Source organism: Orbicella franksi, chromosome 6, assembly GCF_964199315.1.
Source record: "Orbicella franksi chromosome 6, jaOrbFran1.1, whole genome shotgun sequence".
Classification (NCBI taxonomy): Eukaryota; Metazoa; Cnidaria; class Anthozoa; order Scleractinia; family Merulinidae; genus Orbicella; species Orbicella franksi.
Window position 1 is genome coordinate 17,779,653 of NC_138150.1, and position 21,653 is coordinate 17,801,305.

Sequence of the window (21,653 nt, forward strand, 5' to 3'; positions counted from 1 at the left end):
AACAACACCAGTTTTACAAATGTGTAAAATTCGCCCGACGATGACGGAAGCCTCTCCGTTATTTTGCTTCAAAACAATAATAAACTTTTCTCTTTTCCCGAAATTTTTGCTTCAAAAGTCGAAGTAATGTGTCTGCAACATCCTTCCATACTCAATATAAAATGAAACGAAACTGATGGTTTACAAATAGAGGGAAACCACGAGTAATCGAAACGCCATTTTCTCGCTTTGTGAAACGAGCCGCGAAGCGCAGTTTAAACCGGATGTGACGTCATTTTTTGTTGGATGATGCCTATACGAAAATTTCAGGAGTCTTCTGCCCCGCCCCTGCTGTGACCAAATCAAGTTTAATGTACCTGTACTTAAACCAGGAACAACAGAATATCAGCATATCGCGAACCACTAACTGTTAACGTCTTCCAGCTGAAAAACTAGCTGTCTTTGTCGAAAATTATATTGAAATCAGGAGCCATAATCGGGGACGGAGACCGTAAGTCTCGGGATTCGCGCGCACCTATGATATGGGACAATTTTTCTATTTTTAGAACAAATTGCGCCACACTGACGTCATATATCCGCGCGGATTCACGCACATGTCGGGGGCTCTCGCGTGGATGTTGTCACGTTGCGTGATCAAATGGTGAGAGTTGAGACATTCTCTTGCGTATTTTTCACAGCGATGGCAGGGAATAAGGCAGGGAATACGAACCAGGGCGCTTATATGTAGTTTTATGCTTTGAGCTAACGGAAAAGGTGGGTTTTTCAGGGTCGAAAACAAGACTTCAATCTCGCGCTGGGAATGAATAATAGATCTGCTCACGCTAGTTGTAAGCTTACGCGTATGTTTTTGCGTTTGTTCTGACTTAAGAATATAGCAAGAAAACTCTCTACTCTGGTATCGAGTTAATTTTTGAGTTTCTCAGACAATGGTTAATCATAACCAAAACCTGTTTTGATGGTTTCTTATTGTTTCAGCTTGTTTGGTGAGTTTGCAAAAGTTTTTGAAAGGAAAGTCTGACGCGTACAATTAGCTCATTTGCATAGTGCAGCTCGTGCACTTTCAAGTCCGAGTCGGTGTTTTCAATTGTCAACAAATCTTGACAAAGATTTCTTTCGCTATCTTTTGTGCTGAGATGCTGCAACAAATTTCACGAACGCAAAAAAGGCTACTAACATCATGTGTGTTTCTTCAACATAAGCATAGTGAAGTTTTACACTGCGAAAATGAAAATAGACAAGCAATTTTGATAACTCGATCAACAAAATCAAAATCGTTATTCCAAGTTGATTAAAGAAAGCGTCATCGTAACTTTGCTGATTATTTCTGCTTTATTCACATATTTTCAGCTTAGCTTTTAATATGTTCTCAAACATTTATCAATCGTAAAACATATTTAAAAACTATAGAGTTATTGTTTGAGTTCGATGTACGCTTTCACACGAAAGTGCAGCGGAAGTACAATTTGTCATGTTTACTGACTGTACAAAACACGCATCGGCGGGCGCTCTCATTCATCGACAACAGAGAATTTACTGGAATTTTGCACGAATAAAACTGAGCAGTTGTGCCTTGATGAAACATCGAGCGTTGCTTACAACTCAAGCGAAACTCAAACAAGCAATTATTTTGTTTTACTTTTCGGTCGCGATAGACTGACAAATTCCTCGCAAGCGTGTGGCAAGAGGAGCTAGGAAACTATGAAGTCCTGAAGCTCTGCTATATCTAAATATATCCAGCTAGTTTTTTGCTGTGTAATGGAAAAGCTGTTAATCTTCAACATATATGAAATTTAAAGTGGAGTAATGTACAGCTCATGTAAAAGAAGCATCCGTCGGAACACAACTTGGTCAGCGATATATATAAGCTTACAGCGGAACATACCTAAGTTCGACACTGTCTTACTTCCCTCGAACTGGGGCAGCTTACGACGAAAATACTTAAGCAAAATTCCAACAGACGTAAACGCGTTGAGTTGTGGGCCAAAAACATGAAAAATTTCAGGAATTTCGAACGCCATTTCCCCCACGCGACATCCGCAAAAATCCTCGCAGCATGTACGCGCGTGTGCCGCAGGCGATGGCGCAATTTGTTCTAAAAATAGAATTATTGTCCCATATCATGGGGACAACCCCAATACTAGAAATGGCGCGGGCTTACGGTCTCCGTCCCCGATTATGGCTCCTGATTGAAATCCAACTGTAAACATGTACCTGTAGATGGCGTAGTGCGCGCGCAAAACAAGTGCGAGATACACAAATGTTTTACTTACTGGGGAGGTGACAGGAAAAAATGTAACGGGCATCGTAAAAGTTTTTCAAAAAGATCAATAGCATTAAAACTTTAAAAAATAATAACTTTAAAAAACGCGCGGTTACCCCTACATTTTATGTTATGAAATGGAAGTGGTAAGCCTATTCAACACGTGATTAGTTTCTGGTTGTGAGCAAAAGGTGTTTAGACTGTATTTTAGCTGAACCAGAGGAAGGCTGTCAGAGACGCTAAAGACGCTGTTGCAGCGATTTTGTTATTGAAAAACACACCAAAAATGATTTTGAAGTTACCATTTACCATGTAGTTTTAAGATCTTTATAAATGTGTTTGCTTTTCTATATGCAGAGGCGAATTCTAAGGAAATCTGTGAAGAAATATCCTTTCTTTCTTTTTTCAGGAAAGTGCTGATGTCAGCATTTTTGTTGAGATTCAAGGCTAATTACCTCGAATGCGAATGCCAGAAATGGAAAAAGCATGTCGAAAATATCAAAATGGCCAAGTTTGAGGCCCCCATCATTAAAGAAAGAGATTTTATGACGGTCCGAATTTTTAAAAGAATAAGAAGATTTGTATGGAAAAAGTTGCTGGAGAGCAAGGCCTTGCCCTCCAGCAACATTTTCCATACAAATCCTCTAAATTTTCCGAAATTCAAACTGTCGTATAAACTTACTCTTTAATTCCAGGGGCCTCAAACTTGGCCATTTGGGTATTTTGATGCGCTTTTTCCATTTCTGGCATTCTTTAAGTTATAGCCCATAATATAAAAATTTTCTAGGAAAAAATTGCTCACGTGACCCCAGCTGCAAAGGGCCTATTCTAAATCTATACATTAAACTTTCATTGTTTTTATTAGCGATAAATGAGTTGATCATCAAATATCACAAGTCTCATTTGTTTCGGTTCAATATCCTAAAAGGTACCTCAAAAGCTCCTGTGCTCTGGACCTTTTGAGGCTGAACACTTTGGAAAAACGTCATAATGTTCTCTCGGTAAAGGATCCCATGATTATTGTATTCACGAATGCTTTTTATTCATTTTCTCGCCTTCTTCAACTATTGTTATTGGGACATTTCATTTTCATACTAATGTCAGCTGAGCCACAGAAAGATAATCTTATCTATTGTTGTACACTTGCTTTGGGTACCAATGCTGTCATCAGAGCTCTCAGTAAGCACCAACACGACTCTATACGTGAGCTGTTGGGTATCAGAATAAGTTGCACCATAAAAGGTCTAGTTTACCATATGGTAAGCACGAGTGGTCTAGAATAGTTTAACCTGCGACCGTGCTTTCTATTCGTTCGCGGCGGTGCAGTAAAAAGAGCGCCTGATCGGAGGTAGGAATAGCCACACAGAAGAATAGGTCCTGTTTCCTTTACTCAGGTTTTTTATAGGCTGGAATGTAAAGGGATGTAACACGAAACTTTTGTTTTCTCGTGCTCGTATTTTTTTCACAGCTGGAGATAAATGGAAGAAAGTTGAGTTGAAAGGGAGTTGTCGTGATGGCGATATCCTAGACTGTTTCCATACATAAATTGGCAACCACAGGACTAACAGGACTGCCCATGGCACAGCCAAGGATCTGTTTGATATCTGTATTTAATGATTCTCAAGTAATTGACAAGGGTTCTTTCCGTATTCGCAAGACCCTAGAATCAACGCACACCACTTCGATAAATCATGCAGATAACAATTCAAGGCCGCCAATCAGGGCTGTAATCCTTTAAAAAAGACCAATTAGTTTATTGACACTCATATCCTTTTTCATTTTAAGATTATTCTTTTCATAGTCTCACCTATTTTTGTATATATTTGAAGTTATCATTTTTTATCCATCGAAGGTTGCATTCATGACACTGCCGAAAGCTCGAAAGTTTTAACTTTTTATAGCCAATGAATGTTTTTATACATTTTTGATAAGTTTATAATAGGTTTAATAGGTTAATATGGCCTATTTCGTTTCTCAGCAGTGATAGTTGCTCTTGACGTCTGGCTCTCCTCGCTAACACAGAAACTTCCAGAAGATACGAAAGACAACAGAAACCTCACTATCTATGCTTGTCTTGTCGCTGCGTCTCTTATCTTTGCCGTCATTCCTTCTGGTTTCCTCAAGATGTTCTGGCACCTTCATGACCAAATGGTGCTAGCTATTTTAAAAGCACAGTTTCTGTTCTTTGACTCAAATCCCGTGGGAAGAATACTCAATCGATCTTCTAAAGACGTTTTTAGAGGATAAGGAAAAAACGTCATAACTTTGCTTGTGTTTGAGATAAGCAAATAGTTTTTAGTTGTGTGAAAAGAGGAAAACACTATGCAGTAATTCTGAAAGAATTTGGACGTTTCATTAAATGTGCGAATTTTAAGTAAACATACCGTAATCCCCAAAATTTGGAGTTTCAATTTCCCATTTTGTGTGGTTTTCGGGGTGCCTACAAAAAAAACTTCTCAATAAATAAAGCCGGAAACCAAACCTGCCAAAATAAAGCCCATTTTCCGTTCATGGCAATTGTTGCTTGACTTGTGTAAAGAAAATGAAGGCAATTAATTTTCCACGAAAATTTGAGTGGTCGGTTCCTACACGCCATGCTCTTATGCCCCAAAAGTCCACAGTAATGTACAACCAGCTTCATGACGTTGCTCGGTTCATAAAATGTGTTTCGTTTCATAGTTCCACTAGTTCCACTGTTCCTAAAAAAGTTGACTGAATATTAAAGCCCTTGCATGTAGTAGTCGTCAGCTGATTTAATTTCATCAGACCCACAACTTGCAACCAGAGGCACTGCCGTTGCCAACGTAGACAAAGGTACAACAAGAGGAACTAATCTTGCCAACGTGCAAAGGGGCACGTGACGTGATGAGACTTAAACCGGATATAAATAAACCGGAAACGAAACGGTAGCCACAGCCCTCATACTGATTTACCTTCTTAACAGTCAGTGGTAATACTCTCCCGGTGAAACTAGACGTGAACGGTTACTGTCGTACAAGAAAGGCGCTTTTCTTATTTTCATTACAATGGGTAGGTTGGTGAGCAGCGATCATAAATGTACTGATTCTGGAACTTATAGTAGCAGGCAGGGTGCACGTGTGCAAGCTAAAGTCCAATCTCACTCTCATTAAACATATTTAAAGTGTCATGATGGTGAGCGCAACAGGCGATCAACAAAGCTGTTCGCAGACCAAACCTGGGAGAGATTGGTTCTGTATACAGTATAGGTGTAACTACAGTTAACCTTAAGAAGGATTGTTTTCCAAATTACCTAATGCCCAATAAAACGAGCTGGGCTGGGGGAAGGAAGCTAGCAAGGAACGGGAAACCCATGTTAGCCTTCTTCTAGGTCAAGGAGAGAAACATTCATACCCCTTTCATTATGATCAGAAAATTAACTAATACAACTCAAGCCTTATTTTTCTATACTACGACATATGATATCGTTCATTTCAGGTGGTTGGGTGTTATAATGTAGCTTCTTTCATTGCTCAGTGATAGTAAACTAAGATCGTCTTCAGAAATAACAAAAGCGTCTAAAAACGCATGGTCTTGAATGCGCCTTGTTTTGAAAACGAGCACGGTGAACCCCCGTTTCGTTTTTTGTTGGTTTGTTTGTTTGTTTTTTTTTCCAGCTATTTTGACAAAAGTTGGTCCTTACCTCACTACATCGCAAGTTTTTTTTTTAAAATCCTGTGCGTGGGAACATTTTGGGCGCGAACGTCCTTAACAATAGGTACCTCGAGGGAATAGCCCTTTTCACTGTTAATTTTTCTCATTTGCATTACAATGTAATCCAACGTGGATGCGAGGCAATTTCGGGCTAAAATTACAAAATAGCCCTAAATTGCCTCACATACATGCTAGATTTTATTGTAATGCAAATGAGCAAAGTTAACCGTGAAAAGGGCTATTCTGGTGGGGGATGCAAACATGGTTAACTAAACAGATTGAAATTAATATTGTGTTGGAAGTCACAAACTGTACAGGATGAAAAATGAAAGCCTTTATATCCGCAGTTTTCCAGTCTTCATGCCGAGTTTTTTTCAACCAGCATGTTCAATTACACCACCCTCAATGCAAACTGAGTTGGTACAAAGGAAATTCAAACTCCCTGCATGCCAAATTCCGCTAACGAGAGCGTTTCAGGGAACCCGTAAGATAATTTCTCCCTACAAAACCACGGCAACCCGCGCTCGCCAAACAAATTAGTGAACACATAAATCCGCCAAGATGTATAGAACTCAACCCAATCTCGTTCCCAGAGTCTTCGTTTCCCTTGACCAGCGGTCGGAAAATAACAGCTCTGGGAGCAACCATTTCAGGTGTGCGCCATACATGCAGACTGCGCAGTGAAACCGGACGGGCAGAATTCGGTTATTTTAAAATGGTTGATCCCAGAGCTCTCGTTTTCCGACGCTGGCCAAGGGGAACGAAGACTCTGGGAATGAGTTTGAACTCAACCGGACTGTGAAAAGATTGAGAAAGAAAGTTAACAGGGATACATATGTAGCAGTTTTCTTTAATTTAGGCTGACCAATTTTTTGCCGGGATGAAGAAAAAAAAATTCAACTTATTATTATTATTATTATTATTATTATTATTATTATTATTATTATTATTATTATCGTCCTCACGTAATGTTTGCTTAGAGTCCTTAGGGCCGAGACCAAACCATGGTCCTGGGGCACTAGGGGATAGCCAGTTTTTAGCTTGATAGCACCCTCCTCAAAATGTGCGCTGTACCTAGCAAGGTTATCTTTTGTAGTTCACTGATGCTTAATTGGCCGGGAATTCTTCCAAGATAAGTTCCTAGTCCCTTTTTGATAGCTCCAAGTGCTCCAATGATAACTGGTATCGTTTCCGTTCTCATGCCCCACATTCGGCTTGTTTCGATTTCCAAGTCCTTATATTTGGATAGTTTTTCACTGACTTTCACGGATGTGTTTCTGTCTGATGGTACTGCCATGTCAATAAATTTACAGGTTTTCGTTTTGTGGTCTTTAATCACTATATCGGGTCTGTTGGCTGTTATTTTCCTGTCTGTGTGTATTGGCATGTCCCATAATATCGTGACATCCTCGTTTTCGGTAACTGTTTGCGGCTCATGGTCATACCACTTTTCTGATGTCTTTATATTATAGTTGTGACAGACTTTCCAATGTATATACGCGGCTGCTTTATTGTGTCTGTGGGTATATTCTGTTTTCGCAAGTTCAGGACACCCAGACACGATATGGTCAATTGTTTCGTCGTATTTGTTACACATCCTGCATAGGGGGCTAGTACCGTCTTTGATAATGCTGGCGTGGTATGATCTGGTAGCTAGGCTTTGGTCTTGGGCTGCGATTATGAATCCTTCCGTTTCTGCCTTCAGTCCACTGCTTTTGAGCCACTGGTTGGTTTTGTGGTGGTCAACATCTGCCTCCTTTATTCTCTTTGGGTATCTTCCATGTAGGGCTTTGTTCTCCCACTGCTTTGTTAATTTTTCTTGGGTCTTATTTCGTGCCATTTGTTTGGTTCTCTTTGCATATTTGGTGGTTGTTTTTATTATTATTATCATTATTATTATTATTATTATTATTATTATTATTATTAAAGATTCGCACAGTTATTGATGATATTGAAGCTGGTTTCGTCATTGGCTCCGGGCAACAACAAGTTGCCTAGGGAGGCCAAGAAACACCCCTTGTTTGCTTTTTCTCTTCTTTCTACATCTCCAGCACCTTTCTAAGAATTCTTGCCGACCCCAACAATGCACATCGCTGGATCAGTCCAACAGGAATGCCCACCTCAATGGCTCTCAGATTGTCCTTCAATCTCAGTGGTATTGATCCCAATGCTCCCACTACCACTGGAATAACCTTTGTCCTCACACCCCACATTTTTCGAACTTCTCTTGCTAGATCTTGATACTTTTCAACTTTTTCATCTTCCTTCTCTCTCACCCCATTATCCTCTGGAATTGCCACATCTATAATCTGACAGCTCTTGTCTCTCTTGTCAATGATCACCAAATCCGGTCTCCTAGCCCCTATTTCATGGTCTGTTCGCACACTGAAGTCCCATAGAAGTTTGTAATCCTCATTTTCAAGCACACTGTCTGGAACATGGTCATACCATCTCTCCTTTCGTTCAAACCCACATTTTCCTGACAGGTCCCAATGGATTGCTCTAGCCACGTTATCATGTCTCCTTTTGTATTCTTTTTGTGCCAGTTTCGAGCACGAACTTACAATATGGCTAATGGTCTCATTATCCTGCTTACAGATCCTACATTTCGGGTCATTCTGTGACTTGTCAACCATCGTTTTAATATAGTTTGTTCGTATTGCTTGATCTTGTGCAGCAATGATAAGAGCTTCTGTTTCTCTCTTGAGCTTTCCTTCTTTTAACCAGGTCCATGTTTCCTCACTTCTTTGTTCTTCACCCTGTCTTGCAAACTGTCCATATAACGGCTTTTCTTTCCAGTCTTGAATATTTTCAGTTCTTCTCCTCGCTTTAAAGTTGGCAGCTGTTTCTCTATTCTCATCCCCATCCCTCCTGACGGCTTTTAACAGTTCTTCCTCGCTTGTTTGGACATAACATTCTAGCGATACCTTTGCTTGATTGACACAATCCTCTACGGATATCAAACCTCTCCCTCCGTCCTTCCTCGGCACATAAAGTCGTGCCACGCAGTCCCGTGGATGGAACCCTCCATTCATGGTTAGCAATTTTCTTGTTCTGCGATCTAGGTCCCGAAGTTCTTGTTTCCTCCATTCAAGTATTCCTCCTGCATATCTAACGAGTGACACTGCCCAGGTGTTTATGGCTTGTATCAAGTTTCCACCGTTCAACTTCGAGCGGGCAACTTTTTTAACGCGTCGTAAGTATTCTTTCCTGATTTTGTCCTTCATTTGGTCATGAAGCATGTCGCTGGCCTCAAGCACTCCTAGATACTTGTACCCTTCGCTTTCTTCCATTGCTCTTACTGTAGTGTCATCTGGTAGTGTTATGCCTTCTGTCTGTGCCAGTTTGCCACGTTTTATGACCAAGACAGCACACTTCTCAATGCCAAATTTCATACCGATGTCATTGCTGAATATTCTCACTGATTGTATCAGTGAGTCCAGTTGGCACTCACTTCTGGCGTAAAGCTTTAGATCATCCATAAAGAGAAGGTGATTGACCTTTGTCTTGTTGGCATATGTGTATCCCGCTTCGCACTTTCTGAGAACTAGGGACAGCGGAATCATGGAGACCACAAAAAGGAGGGGGGATAGGGAATCACCCTGGAAGATGCCCCTTTTGATGGAGACACTTCAAAGACTTTCTCCGTTTGATGTAAGTTCCGTTTGCCAGCCATTCATGGAATTTTCCAGTAAGGTCTTAACATTTTGAGCTGCACCAAATAGTTCTAGACATTCAAGAATCCAGGAATGCGGTATCATATCGTAAGCCTTCTTATAATCAATCCAGCCCATTGCAAGATTCTTCTTTCTTGATTTGGCCTCTCGTAGGACCATTTTATCAATAAAGAGCTGGTCATTGGTTCCTTGGGAGCCTTTCCTGCAACCTTTCTGCTCATCCGGTAGTACGCTCTCGGTATCCGGGAATTCGTAGAGCTTGTCAGATATTATCCCTGTTAGCAACTTCCACATTACAGGTAAACAGGTTATGGGGCGGTAATTTCCTGCTACTGTGCCTTTCTCTGGGTCTTTCATTATAAGGACAGTTCTTCCCTTGGTCATCCACCCAGGAACGTTCCCACAGTCTAAGCATACTTGAAGCTGATTTGCGATATTGTGGTGTAGGCCTGTAAAGTTCTTCAACCAAAACCCCTGCACCATGTCTGGTCCTGGTGCCTTCCAGTTCGGAACTTTCCTGAGAAACTGTGTCACCATGTCTATGGTGATGGACAACTCAGCTTGCTGTGGCAACTCCACTTCCTCTTTCAACTTCTTTAACCATTCTGCATCCTTATGATGTGTTGACTCTATGCTCCAAATGCTCTCCCAAAATTGCTTGGCTTCTTCTGAATCAGGTGTCATATCAGATGAGATTTTGTCTCCACTTAGTTCCGTATAAAATTTTCTCTGGTCTGTCTCGAACAATCTGTTCTGCTGGAATTGTTTGTTTCTGTTCTGGTATCTTCGGATCTTTGTAACCTTGGCAGTAGTTCTTTGTTTGAGATCTTCAGAGACATGTTTAAGGCCTATTTCAGCAATCTTGTACTTTCGCTCCAGCTCACGTTTGTGGTGTTCTTTTAACATTCTGCCATGCAACAGTGCTGTCACTCTACTTAGATCCCGTCTCATTTCTTTGACTTGTGTTGTTAATCTTCGTTTCCATAAGGGCTCTTTTGGTTTTGTTCCTTTCTTATTCCTCACACCTAGTTCTTCTGTAACAACAACAGCTCCAGCATAGATAAGGTCATTGGTGTTAGTTATTCCCTCCGGGGCCATTTTTTTCAGTACTTGATCTACTTTCTTAACCTCTGCCTTTAACTTCTTTCTGTTGACCTTTCGCAGTGCTGGTAGCCGATCTCTTTCCTCCCCATTTACCACTCTCATGATCCTATTGTAGATCTCGTTTTCCTCATCTGTGAGTCCTTCTGTGTCCCTACTCATGCTTTGCTGACTTGCACCTACATCCGCCTCATTATACATGTTTCCCTTGCTTGCCGATTGAGTCTCATTGTCTGTTTCTGTTACCAATTCACTGGTCAGATGAGTGGATCCACTTCCTTCATCACAGACTACTCCTCTACTATCCACTTCTCTCTTAAGTTCCTCGATCTCTATATCAGACAACCAACCATTTACTTTAATAGCTCTTGCTTGATCAGCTAAACTCTGTTCACTGATCTCAAACTCACCAATCTCCCTCCAGATGGCAGTCATTCGTTTTCTATATCCTCTGGTGCCAGGGTTGCTCTTGATGTAGCACTTCATCACAAGTTTGTTCAAATCCTTGGACCATTTTGCTCTAGCAGTGGCTGGATAACGGCCTGGTGCTGGCTGCTGTCCCCCAGTCACCCTGCCGGGCGTGACACCCTCACTCGTAGCATGGGTCCCATTTACGCCGTTAACATTTCCATCTTTATCATTCATCTCCATTAATTTGAAGAGCAACTATTTGACCCACTAGCTGGGGAGTTTGTATTTCAGAGTCCTCTTCTCCTAGGTGGGCTGTCGACCAAGACTACGGAGCCCCTCCTGCCCCCTGTTGTGACCCTAACGTGGGTGGCTTAGGGGTTGCTGACACTTGCCAAAGGTGTCACCCCAGACTCTGGTGGGCAGGAGTGTCCATATTTCCGTAGTAGGCTAAGGTACCAACCTGTCCTACCCCACTGCCCATAAATTATTATTATTATTATTATTATTATTATTATTATTATTATTATTATTATTATTATTATTATCGTCCTCACGTAATGTTTGCTTAGAGTCCTTAGGGCCGAGACCAAACCATGGTCCTGGGGCACTAGGGGATAGCCAGTTTTTAGCTTGATAGCACCCTCCTCAAAATGTGTGCTGTACCTAGCAAGGTTATCTTTTGTAGTTCACTGATGCTTAATTGGCCGGGAATTCTTCCAAGATAAGTTCCTAGTCCCTTTTTGATAGCTCCAAGTGCTCCAATGATAACTGGTATCGTTTCCGTTCTCATGCCCCACATTCGGCTTGTTTCGATTTCCAAGTCCTTATATTTGGATAGTTTTTCACTGATTTTCACGGATGTGGGGACGCTGGGGGACGCGGCCCTTGTTGATCCGCGGGACGACCGATGCGGCATGAATTATTCCTAGTACGACTTTTCATATTTGTAGTGCTCGTAACCCAGAGCAGGGTGGCTGCGAGGTTGCTAGCACTTGCCAAAGGTGCCACCCTAGACTCTGGTGGGCGGGAGCGTCCAATTTCCCGAAGTAGGCTAAAGCGTGAGCTTGTCCTACTCCATGCCCTATTATTATTATTATTATTATTATTATTATTATTATTATTATTATTATTATCATCAATACTTACAGGAAGTCGGCACGCTTGTTTATTACCGGCGGCAAAGAGATCATTTCAGCTGAAGGAACAACACAGGGTGACCCACTTGCTATGGCCCTCTACGCCTTAAGTGTGCAGCCGCTGATCACAAGCCTGCAGGCGGCGTCCAGTATTAAACAGTGCTGGTTTGCTGACGATGCCTGTGGAGCTGGCTCTGTACTGGAAATCAAGAAATGGTGGGATGTCCTCAACAGCCTTGGCCCAGTCTTTGGCTATTTTCCCAACCCCAAGAAATGTTGGATTATCTCAAAGCCAGATAAAGAGGCAAGCGTGAAAGAAGTGTTCAAGGACACGGCTGTCAATGTGACGGTAGAGGGACAAAAACATCTGGGTGCGGTGATAGGTTCACGGGAATATCTAGAGGAATACGTTAGCGAGAAGGTGACCAACTGGGTCAGCGAGATTATCAAGCTGGCAGAGTTTGCTCTTTCTCAGCCTCAAGCGTGTTATGCTGCTTACACCTTTGGCCTCAAGCACCGATGGACCTATTTTTTGAGAACTTTGCCTGATATTCAAGAATTATTGGAGCCTTTGGAGAATGCCATATCTAAGGGGCTCATCCCTGCAATTACGGAGCATAGGTGCACTCGGCTGGACAGGGACATTCTAGCACTGCCAGTCCGTCTAGGGGGGCTTGGCATGACAAACCCGTGTCTTGACGCAAATCTTGAGCAATCCTCCTCCGTCAAAGTTACCATCCCGCTGGTCCAACAGATCGTGGCTCAATCCCATCAGATGCCGGATGATTCTTTGGTCAAGCCACTACAACAGGCAATGAGGAGTGAGAGAGCAACGGTGCTCCAAGACAGGGCAGAGCATATCAGAGGGGTAGCCCCACAGAAAGTCCAACGGGCACTTGACCTTGCTGCGGAAAAAGGGTCATCTGTTTGGCTGACGGTACTCCCCCTTCGTGAAATGGGTTTCAATCTAAATAAGAGAGAGTTCAGCGATGCAATCAAACTGCGCTACGATTGGCCGGTCGATGATATCCCCTCCACCTGTGTATGCGGTGATGCTTTTACAGTGGACCACGCAATGATATGCAAGAGAGGTGGGTTCGTTACCCAACGTCACAATGAGCTGAGGGACTTAGAAGCCGAACTCCTGAATATGGTTTGTACCGATGTTGAGATTGAGCCTGTCCTGCAAGACATCTCGGGTGAACAGCTGGGAAGAGGTTCTAATCGAGCTCCAGATGCGAGATTAGATATTCATGCGCGCGGGTTCTGGGAGAACCAACGATCAGCATTCTTTGACGTGAGGGTTTGTCACCCTAATGCTGATTCGTATAGGGACCTAAAGCTCCAACAGATATACCGTAATCATGAGAACGAGAAGAAGCGTCTTTACGCGAGGAGGGTTTTGGATATCGAACAAGGAACTTTTACACCCCTTATTTTCACGTCAACAGGCGGCATGGGAAACGAGTGCCTGCAATACCATTCCAGACTGGCGCAGCTGATCTCCATCAAGAAAGGAGAACATTATGCTAAAACAATCTCCTGGATAAGAGCAAGGACATCCTTCGCTTTACTAAGATCCGCACTAATCTGCCTAAGAGGTTCAAGAGCTAGAAGGAAAGCCTTTTGTGACTTTAAGAACATTGATATTGACGTTGAAACCCAGGAGGGAGCCATTATGTAAACACTGTTGAAATAGGTTTTAATAGTTTATCTCTTTTATTTACTTTTACCTTGTAATATACCGATATTGACGTTGAAACCCAGGAGGGAGCCATTATGTAAACACTGTTGAAATAGGTTTTAATAGTTTATTTCTTTTACTTACTTTTACCTTGTATATACCAATTTGTATGGAATATGTTAATTAATGTTATGATGATGATAGTAGTATTAGTATTAGTTGTAGTAACCATGATATCATGATTAGATACGGAAACATGTTTTACAGGTTTAACAGACATCCGCGTGAAGATCACAGTGAAAGTTTAAATAAATACATAATGACGCTAAAATTTTAAAAAAGTTATTATTGTTATCATTATTTTTATTATTATAGTGGAATGTGTGAAGATTTGTAAATAGGTTTTCTAAGGAGATTTCAATAAAGTTCTTAATTTTAAAAAAAAAAATTATTATTATTATTATTATTATTATTATTATTATTATTATTATTATTATTATTATTATTATTATTATTATTATTTTGCGTGTTATATGGGTACGTGACTGCGTCTCGGTTCATAAACACACAAATGATCTTGGCTTATATCAAGCAATCTTGCCCTCACGCTTGGTCAATAAACCATATTATATGTAGCGTTGCACTTTCGTCCTGCCTGGCAGACATGTCTAACACCTTTTGACCAATTGTATGTGTTGTTGTTTCTTCCAATGAAAATGCGTTGTGATCGTGTCTTCTGAGATTATTTTACTAGGAGACGGGACGGTGTTTGCCAGGTGAAAGCTATCGATTGTGATTTTTATCGTGAGGGTGTTTTGTCTGATCTTTCTGCATGTTCCGAAACACATTTACAGCTGCCTTTGAAGCTTAATATTGTTGGTAAGAAGCTTTGTGAAGTGTGGTGTGTTGTATTATGTTGTTTGTAGTAATGGAGTGAGTAATTAATGGCTCAAGTTTACGAAGCCATTTCGACATGTTCATCAGCAATCTAAGTTAATTGTTGGTCGCGTTGCTTTCAAGCGGCACGAACTAAGCTGGCACTAGTTTGTATAGTCCACACTGTTGTGTTTTGCATTTTGCAATTAAGATCTGCCTCCGTCACGGGCATAAAGAAACGCTGTCATGCCGAGGGAGCAAATTTTCACTCAGCTTATTACCACCTTGTATCGCCAAATGCCACCAAATATACAGCTTAGTTGGATAAAAAATGCTGTAGAGCAAAACAAAAACAGTAGTTTCGAAACAAAGTGCAGGATTGCAAGGATTGAAACTGGTTACAGTTCAAGAAATTAGAGGTTAGTTCAATGTCAAGAAATCAAGTTTACCATTCTTGTGACAGTTTGAACTTTCGAGCCTTTATTTTGTCTGATATTTATTTGCATCTATCAATATTGACAATGATTTCTACAGATTTTAAAGTAAGCTTGAAGTAATCTCCTGGGCTCAATCATAAAAACAAATGTACAATACATTTCCCTGAATGTTCCCTACCAAGCACCAGTCTCTAAAAATAAATTAAAATAGGTCACCATGCTTGCAAAATAGATATGATGTACCAGTCTACCCTATTTTGCCAGTTCTTATAAATAGTACTATTCATTTATTTTATCACTCCACATTACATTTTGCGGTGGCGGGAAGGTAGAGTTTTTTGATGAACTTTGATAGGCATAAATGACGTTTTGAGCATAAGGAACAACATAACAAAACAACTTATGCAAAAGAATCTAAAATAATCCAAATGACATACAATCAAAGCGTTCCTCAAGTTGTTGGATTTTAAGGTCTTAATTTGTGTCCACGAGTTATGATTTTGTTTTGGATGCTATTGAATAAATGCAAAATTCTGCACTTGATGGGTTTGCAATGTAGTGCTAAGGAATCACCAGTAAATGTCACGGTTGTTTGTCCTTCTTTTCTTCTTTTCCTCTGTTGTTGACTGGCTTCCTTTAAGCTGTTTGTTATGAAGCAATGTTTTGTAGACACCCAGTGTATACAGTCATCATGTGAGGCTGCTTCAAGAAGTGCTTGCCTAGGTTTCCTTTTCTATGCGGCTGGTCCAATTAGTACATAAAAGGGATACATGCCAATGCCTTGTCATGTCTTCATGAGATGGCATTGCCATTATCTCTTTTTGTCAGCTCTTGTGTGAGGAACTTTGCCATTCTTGTTATCTTGTGGAGAATTTATTCATGTTTTTGGATACTTGGGTTTTTTGTTCTTTTAATGTGTAAAAACAATTGAAGAAGGGGAAAACAGTTTGTTTATCTTCTTGTATTTTTATTCTCAAGGATGTCTTTTATCACTTGGTAAATATGATGTAGTTCTCACCAGCCAAACTTTGCCACTAGAGATTCAATCTGTTCTGTTTTGGTTTCATTGTCAGTTTTGGTTTCATTGTCTAGACTTTAAAAACCTAGGTCTTGATAAGATAGTCATACTCTTGCAGTTGTTTCTGATTGAATTTCGTTGTCTTTTAAATGTCCCTTTACTGAGGAACAGCTTTTAATCTACAAGGCTGTATGTTATTTTAAAACGGTCAGTCTAACTTAAAATATAATTGCATTTGTGTGATTTTGTGTTTAATAATAATGCTTTGAATTTCTGTTTTTGCAGTAATGCATGATCATCATGGGTTGGATGAGGGAAAACATACACAAACCAAAGAAAGTCTTAGTGGAGAAAGGACTAGGGAAGGTGAGCATCAGCTCTTACTATTATATGTATCAGTTGCCATGTGTTGATAACTTTTTTAGAGTTGTGTCTTGCCAAAATAATTCATTTTTTTGTTACCTCTACATAATGGGTCTTAATCGTAATGGCCACACTTTTTCAAGAATTTTAGGGTTTATGTCCTTATATTATGCTTCAATATCTGGTTAGCTTATGAGTTTTTTCTTGTACACTAAGTACTCCAGCAATACTAAGAAGAACATTGCAAACCAAATGTGTTAGAGAAAGTCAACTTATAGTTTTGGCTATTATTTTTCAAAACACATCTTCTTCGAACCTGGATAAATTAGCCAGTTTCTAATTTTAATTCCTTTTCATCCCTGCTACAGTATGAAGGCTTAAAATTTAGCACAGGGAGTGTTTAGTAGATGGAGTTTCAAAATCTTAAGGAAGAAGTGATCGTACAGTATCACTTTGATGCATAGCTTAATATCCTTGTGTATCCATTAAGCCAGTCAACAAGAAGTGCTTGCCTAGTGAATAAAGGCTTTGCTTTGATAACTTTTTGTTGCAAAATGAATATTGATTTAGGGACGCGTAACATGAGACTGACTGGGGGTTTCCATAGTAACGGAAATGCTATATGCTTGTTTACGTCCAGAAAAAAAATCGTGGTTAATTTAAGATCAGGTCAGTTTTAATTCGGTTTTCGGGATACATTTGGTTATAGATCAGGGAAAATACTCTCTTTTGACACTAATTCTGAAAATAGAGTGTTCTAACAATACTTTTGGTTTTTCAACCATTTTTTAACTTTTAGATTTAATTCTATGGTTTGAAAAAAAAATTTTCAAGGTAATGTTAGCTTCCATGAAGGCAAATGTTTTTTTTTCCTATAAAGTATATTTTATGCCCTTTCAAATGAGATATTACAGGCTACAGTGCTGTAAATACTTGTAGAAATATTAGCTAAAGAATATGGGTTAATTATTAACGAAAACCTCCCATTGACAAAGAGTTAAGGAGCTGCAAAAAGATGGCTCGATCAGCCTGTACCTGTAGTACCCATTTTGTATTTGTAATCATAGAACAACAAAACTCTTTCTCTGCCTCACCAGAGATCAGTCAGGGGGTAGCTTACAATCCTGACAACAGTGCCCCATTTCTTTTTCAGTCACAACAGTAGAACTTGTAGCCAAAATATTGCTGTACCGTGCAATTTGTGTGAAAAGACTTTGATACAAAAGTTTTTCCAAATACTGTTGCAAAATGCATCTTTGAAAATTCAAGGAGGTTGTCAAGCATTTTATAGTGTTTTGAGTTCTAGGGATTAGTGCTTTTTATGGTTCGCACGATCACTAATCGACTAGCCACTTTGATTTAGCAAGCTCTGGGGCAAGCTTCTTACAAAATTTGGGTTCGTGGCTTGTTTCAGAAATGAGAGTCAATTATATAGAAACTTTCAGTGAATGATAGAGTTTAGTTTACATGTCTTTGACCATAATACTTCTGAACTTCTGCTCAAGTGTTTTCCCCGAAACTTGGGCATGGTTTTTATTAAGTCAAAATAAGTTGGTTCCAGAAATAATATTGAGTAAAAATATGCCTGCCCAGCAAAAGTTTTTTACTGGTAGTGTTGTTGTTCAAAAAATGGGGTCCAGTCAAACACCAGTAAGAATAAAAATATTGTCCCCAGTAAATGGAATTAAGTAACATTATCACCGAGTGAAAGACAAAATATTTCCCAAAATTTCTTAGCCAACACTTCAAAGCCCCAAACTTTGACATGGGTGAGTGTGCCCAGGATAACTGCAGAGCCATCTTAAGTAATGATGAAATGGAATCAATACAATAACCATGATAAGAATGGTGTTATCCTTTTGATACAATATTAATAACAAACAGTGGGGCTTGACTTTTCAAAATTACAGAAAAACTCAAATTGCATCCAGGGCCACCAGATCACAGTTTTCATGCAATATACATTTAAATAGAAAGGAAGTGTTAACCAAATTAACTTTAACTAAAAATAACAGACACTTTTTAAATATAAAGTGGTTTGCTATTAAACAGTTAAAAACCAGTTCCTTTATATTGCTATATGTGAAAACATAAAAAATGAAAAGGTTTTGTCAAACACAACTTGATACACCACCACCACCACCAGTCCACCCACATATGGTACTCTCCCATGTAGATATGGAAGGAAAACAACTTGTCTTCACTCTAAGAGGAATTGGAGTTTGCAAGTCCTGACAGCAAGCCCTGACAGTTGTTCAGATTGTTTTCTTTGGAGTTAGAGACAATAAATTGATTAACACCAAATTAATTAAGAGAGCACTCAACAAGCAAATTGATGGCATTTTGTTGGGTTCTTCATTAGGCCATTGGTTTTTTTTATCATGACAGAACTCAAAAGTGATATTGTTCATAAAATGCTTGACAGTGGCCTTATGTATGACTAGTTTTATGGACGTTATTTGAAGATATGCTGTTGATGGACAAACCAAATAAATCTGATATGTTTTACAGTCAACAAATTTGAAGATGACATGGTCCATTTCCTGGACATTTCCCTGAAAAGAACATCCATTGACAGACAAACACTGGACAGAATAAACGTTGGCCTCGCAAAATTGCTTGGGTTAGAGCCTTGTTGCACCAGGCTTCTCGTATATGTGAAATAAAACGTTCCTGTTAGGGAATGGCTTTCTTAAATCTGTGGCTTCTAATCTTGTGAGGTGTTTCAGACACAGTAGCTCGGAACCTAGAACATCTTATCCCAATAACAACAAGACTATGAGTTTTAAGGATTTTAAATTCTAATGTGGGGTTTGGGACTGGCACTACTGGGTAAGTTTTGCTAGCCTAATGATATAATTTTTAAAGCAGATGGGAGCTCCTCTGGGGCCTGTCCAGGAATCCCCATCAATGTCCCAGACCAAAAATGACATGTTCTTCATTACTTCATCTCATACAGGAAGTAAGTGATGTCTGAACAGTTTTCATTGAAGTGCCTTGAAACCAGAACCACAGTATTACATGTAACAATATTACAAACAACACAACAAAGAAAGTTCAGGATGCAAGACAGAGGACAGTGATGCAAACCCAAATGCAAGTTAATTTTGAAACCAAATTAAAAATTGCTATATAGAATGAGACGGGTAACTGCAATCACAACTGGTGGTTTGCTATTTGCATGAAAAATTAGCAGACATTAAGTTGAAGGAAGTGAGTTTATAGAGAAGTCCATTTCCATCATGTTGGTTTTCTTATTTAGGTGTAGAAATGCAGTATGCATAATTATTTATAATTTTAATTACAGCAATATTACTGTTGTACTCTTGAGGCGCAGTGGCCTCATGGTTAGTGCGCCCATCTCTGGATCGAGCGGTCCAGGTTCGAGCCCTGGCCAGGGACACTGTGTTGTGTTCTTGCATGGGCAAGGCACTTTACTCTCACAGTGCCTCTCTCCACCCAGGTGTATAAATGGGTACCGGCGAATTTAGTGCTGGGGTAACCCTGTGATGAACTAGCATCCCATCCAGGGGGGAGTAGAAATACTCCTAGTCGCTTCATGCTAAGGAAACCGGGATAAGCTCCGGCCTGGTAGGCCGCTTGGCTCGTATGCAGACTTTACCACCCTTACCCCTGTTGTACTTTAGATTATAATTCCAAAGCTCTTTTTAAAATCTGATTTCAGTTTCATTAGGTAGTTTGGTGCTTTGGGCCCAAAACAGTAGCCTGAAAACGGTCCCTGTAAGTTGACAAGCCCTTGTGTAGCCAGGAAGTTTCAAGAAATGGGTCCCTTCACAGAAAGTGTCAGTTTTCCACAATATTGTTGTGTCCATTAATGAAGTAAATCCCTTTCCATATTTTTAATAGCCTGGCCAAACCATACCTAGAGGCATTAGATGATATGATCAATGAGGAGGAAGGGGAGTTAGAAGAAGATGAAGAAGAAGAAGAAGGATAAGAGGATCAAGAAGAACAAGAGGAAGGGCAAGAAGAACAAGACAGTGATGATGAAGACCTCTACAGAAAGTTAATAGAGAATGAGAAAATCAGTATTTATTTTGTAGATTTTTTTAATTTTTATGAGTATTTCTTTCACAGGTGTATTAATAAGTAATAATTAAGTAAATAGAGGATGAGTCTGAAATTGTTTTGATTGTTCTACATTTACAACAGCTTATTCAAATTAGCCCAAGCTCAAAGGCCGAAGAAAATATGTCATCCCTTTTTTTTACTAAATGAACCACAAATCACTGGGTTGTCTGTGAATAGTTTTGTTGGATCTAGATTTAAGGGACAAAAGAGTGACAGAACTTTTCATCTTTGTTTTAAGAACCCAGTCACAGTTGTGCATGACTAACTGTGGCCACCCTCCTTGGTTTAAATAAGCTAATCAAAATGCATGAACTAGGTACAGTGAAAATATCAAGCATCATGTAACCTGTTGATCAGTCGACAACTCCACCTCTCACATTTCTTTTCATAATTTTGGATTTGCCAGGTTTGAATGGAAGCCATAAGAAAGTTGTTGAAAACATGTCAAAAAATGATGAAAAAAATTATTTTGGTGGCCTGTTTTAGAAGTGCACCACTGTAAATGCAATGATAAGTATTATATTAGTATGTCCTAAAGGCATTTACCTGTCAAAAATAGAATTTCTCAAACTAATTCTAATTTTGGTTATTTTGCCTTTGTAACAATAAAAATCTCAAGATTATAGTGGTTTTACAACACGGGCTAAAAACAGGCCCTAAAATATATTTTTCGAAAATGTTTGGATAAAGCAACGGTTTGTATCATCCGTGAGCATTGTAGATAATTCAAGCCAATTAATTCAAGGTAACAAGTCAGATTGTTTTGGTTCGCCTGTGTGTAGAAAGATCTATAAGATTCCAGTTGATAGTGATAATTGTAATCATACCTGCTCATAAAAACACCAGTTGTATAAATTACAGTCTAGCCATAAATAAAAAAAAAAGATTTGTAATCTTCTTTGTCATAACTGAATTATATTATTGAA

General features: G+C 39.7%; 3 protein-coding genes and 1 long non-coding RNA gene across 4 annotated transcripts; 2 read left to right on the forward strand and 2 right to left on the reverse strand.

Moving 5' to 3' along the window:
* Positions 1–6,197: 6,197 nt before the first annotated feature.
* LOC145490489 (uncharacterized) lies at positions 6,198–9,498 on the reverse strand. Its single transcript, XM_081469597.1, has 2 exons — positions 8,247–9,498; positions 6,198–6,241 (listed from the first exon to the last, which is right to left on the reverse strand). The coding sequence occupies exons 1-2, from the start codon at positions 9,496–9,498 to the stop codon at positions 6,198–6,200; spliced, it is 1,296 nt and encodes a 431-aa protein (XP_081325723.1).
* Positions 9,499–9,564: 66 nt separating this feature from the next.
* On the reverse strand, positions 9,565–11,355 carry LOC145490490 (uncharacterized). The gene has a single exon (XM_081469598.1). It carries the CDS (start codon positions 11,353–11,355, stop codon positions 9,565–9,567), a length of 1,791 nt encoding a protein of 596 aa, XP_081325724.1.
* Positions 11,356–12,710: 1,355 nt separating this feature from the next.
* LOC145490913 (uncharacterized) lies at positions 12,711–14,249 on the forward strand. Its single transcript, XM_081470029.1, has one exon. The coding sequence runs from the start codon at positions 12,937–12,939 to the stop codon at positions 13,939–13,941; it is 1,005 nt and encodes a 334-aa protein (XP_081326155.1). The 5' UTR covers positions 12,711–12,936; the 3' UTR covers positions 13,942–14,249.
* A 338-nt stretch (positions 14,250–14,587) lies between these two features.
* On the forward strand, positions 14,588–19,981 carry LOC145490888 (uncharacterized). The gene is made up of 3 exons (XR_014049737.1): positions 14,588–14,820; positions 16,558–16,638; positions 19,595–19,981. It is a non-coding gene; the product is annotated as an uncharacterized LOC145490888 (long non-coding RNA).
* Positions 19,982–21,653: the final 1,672 nt, after the last annotated feature.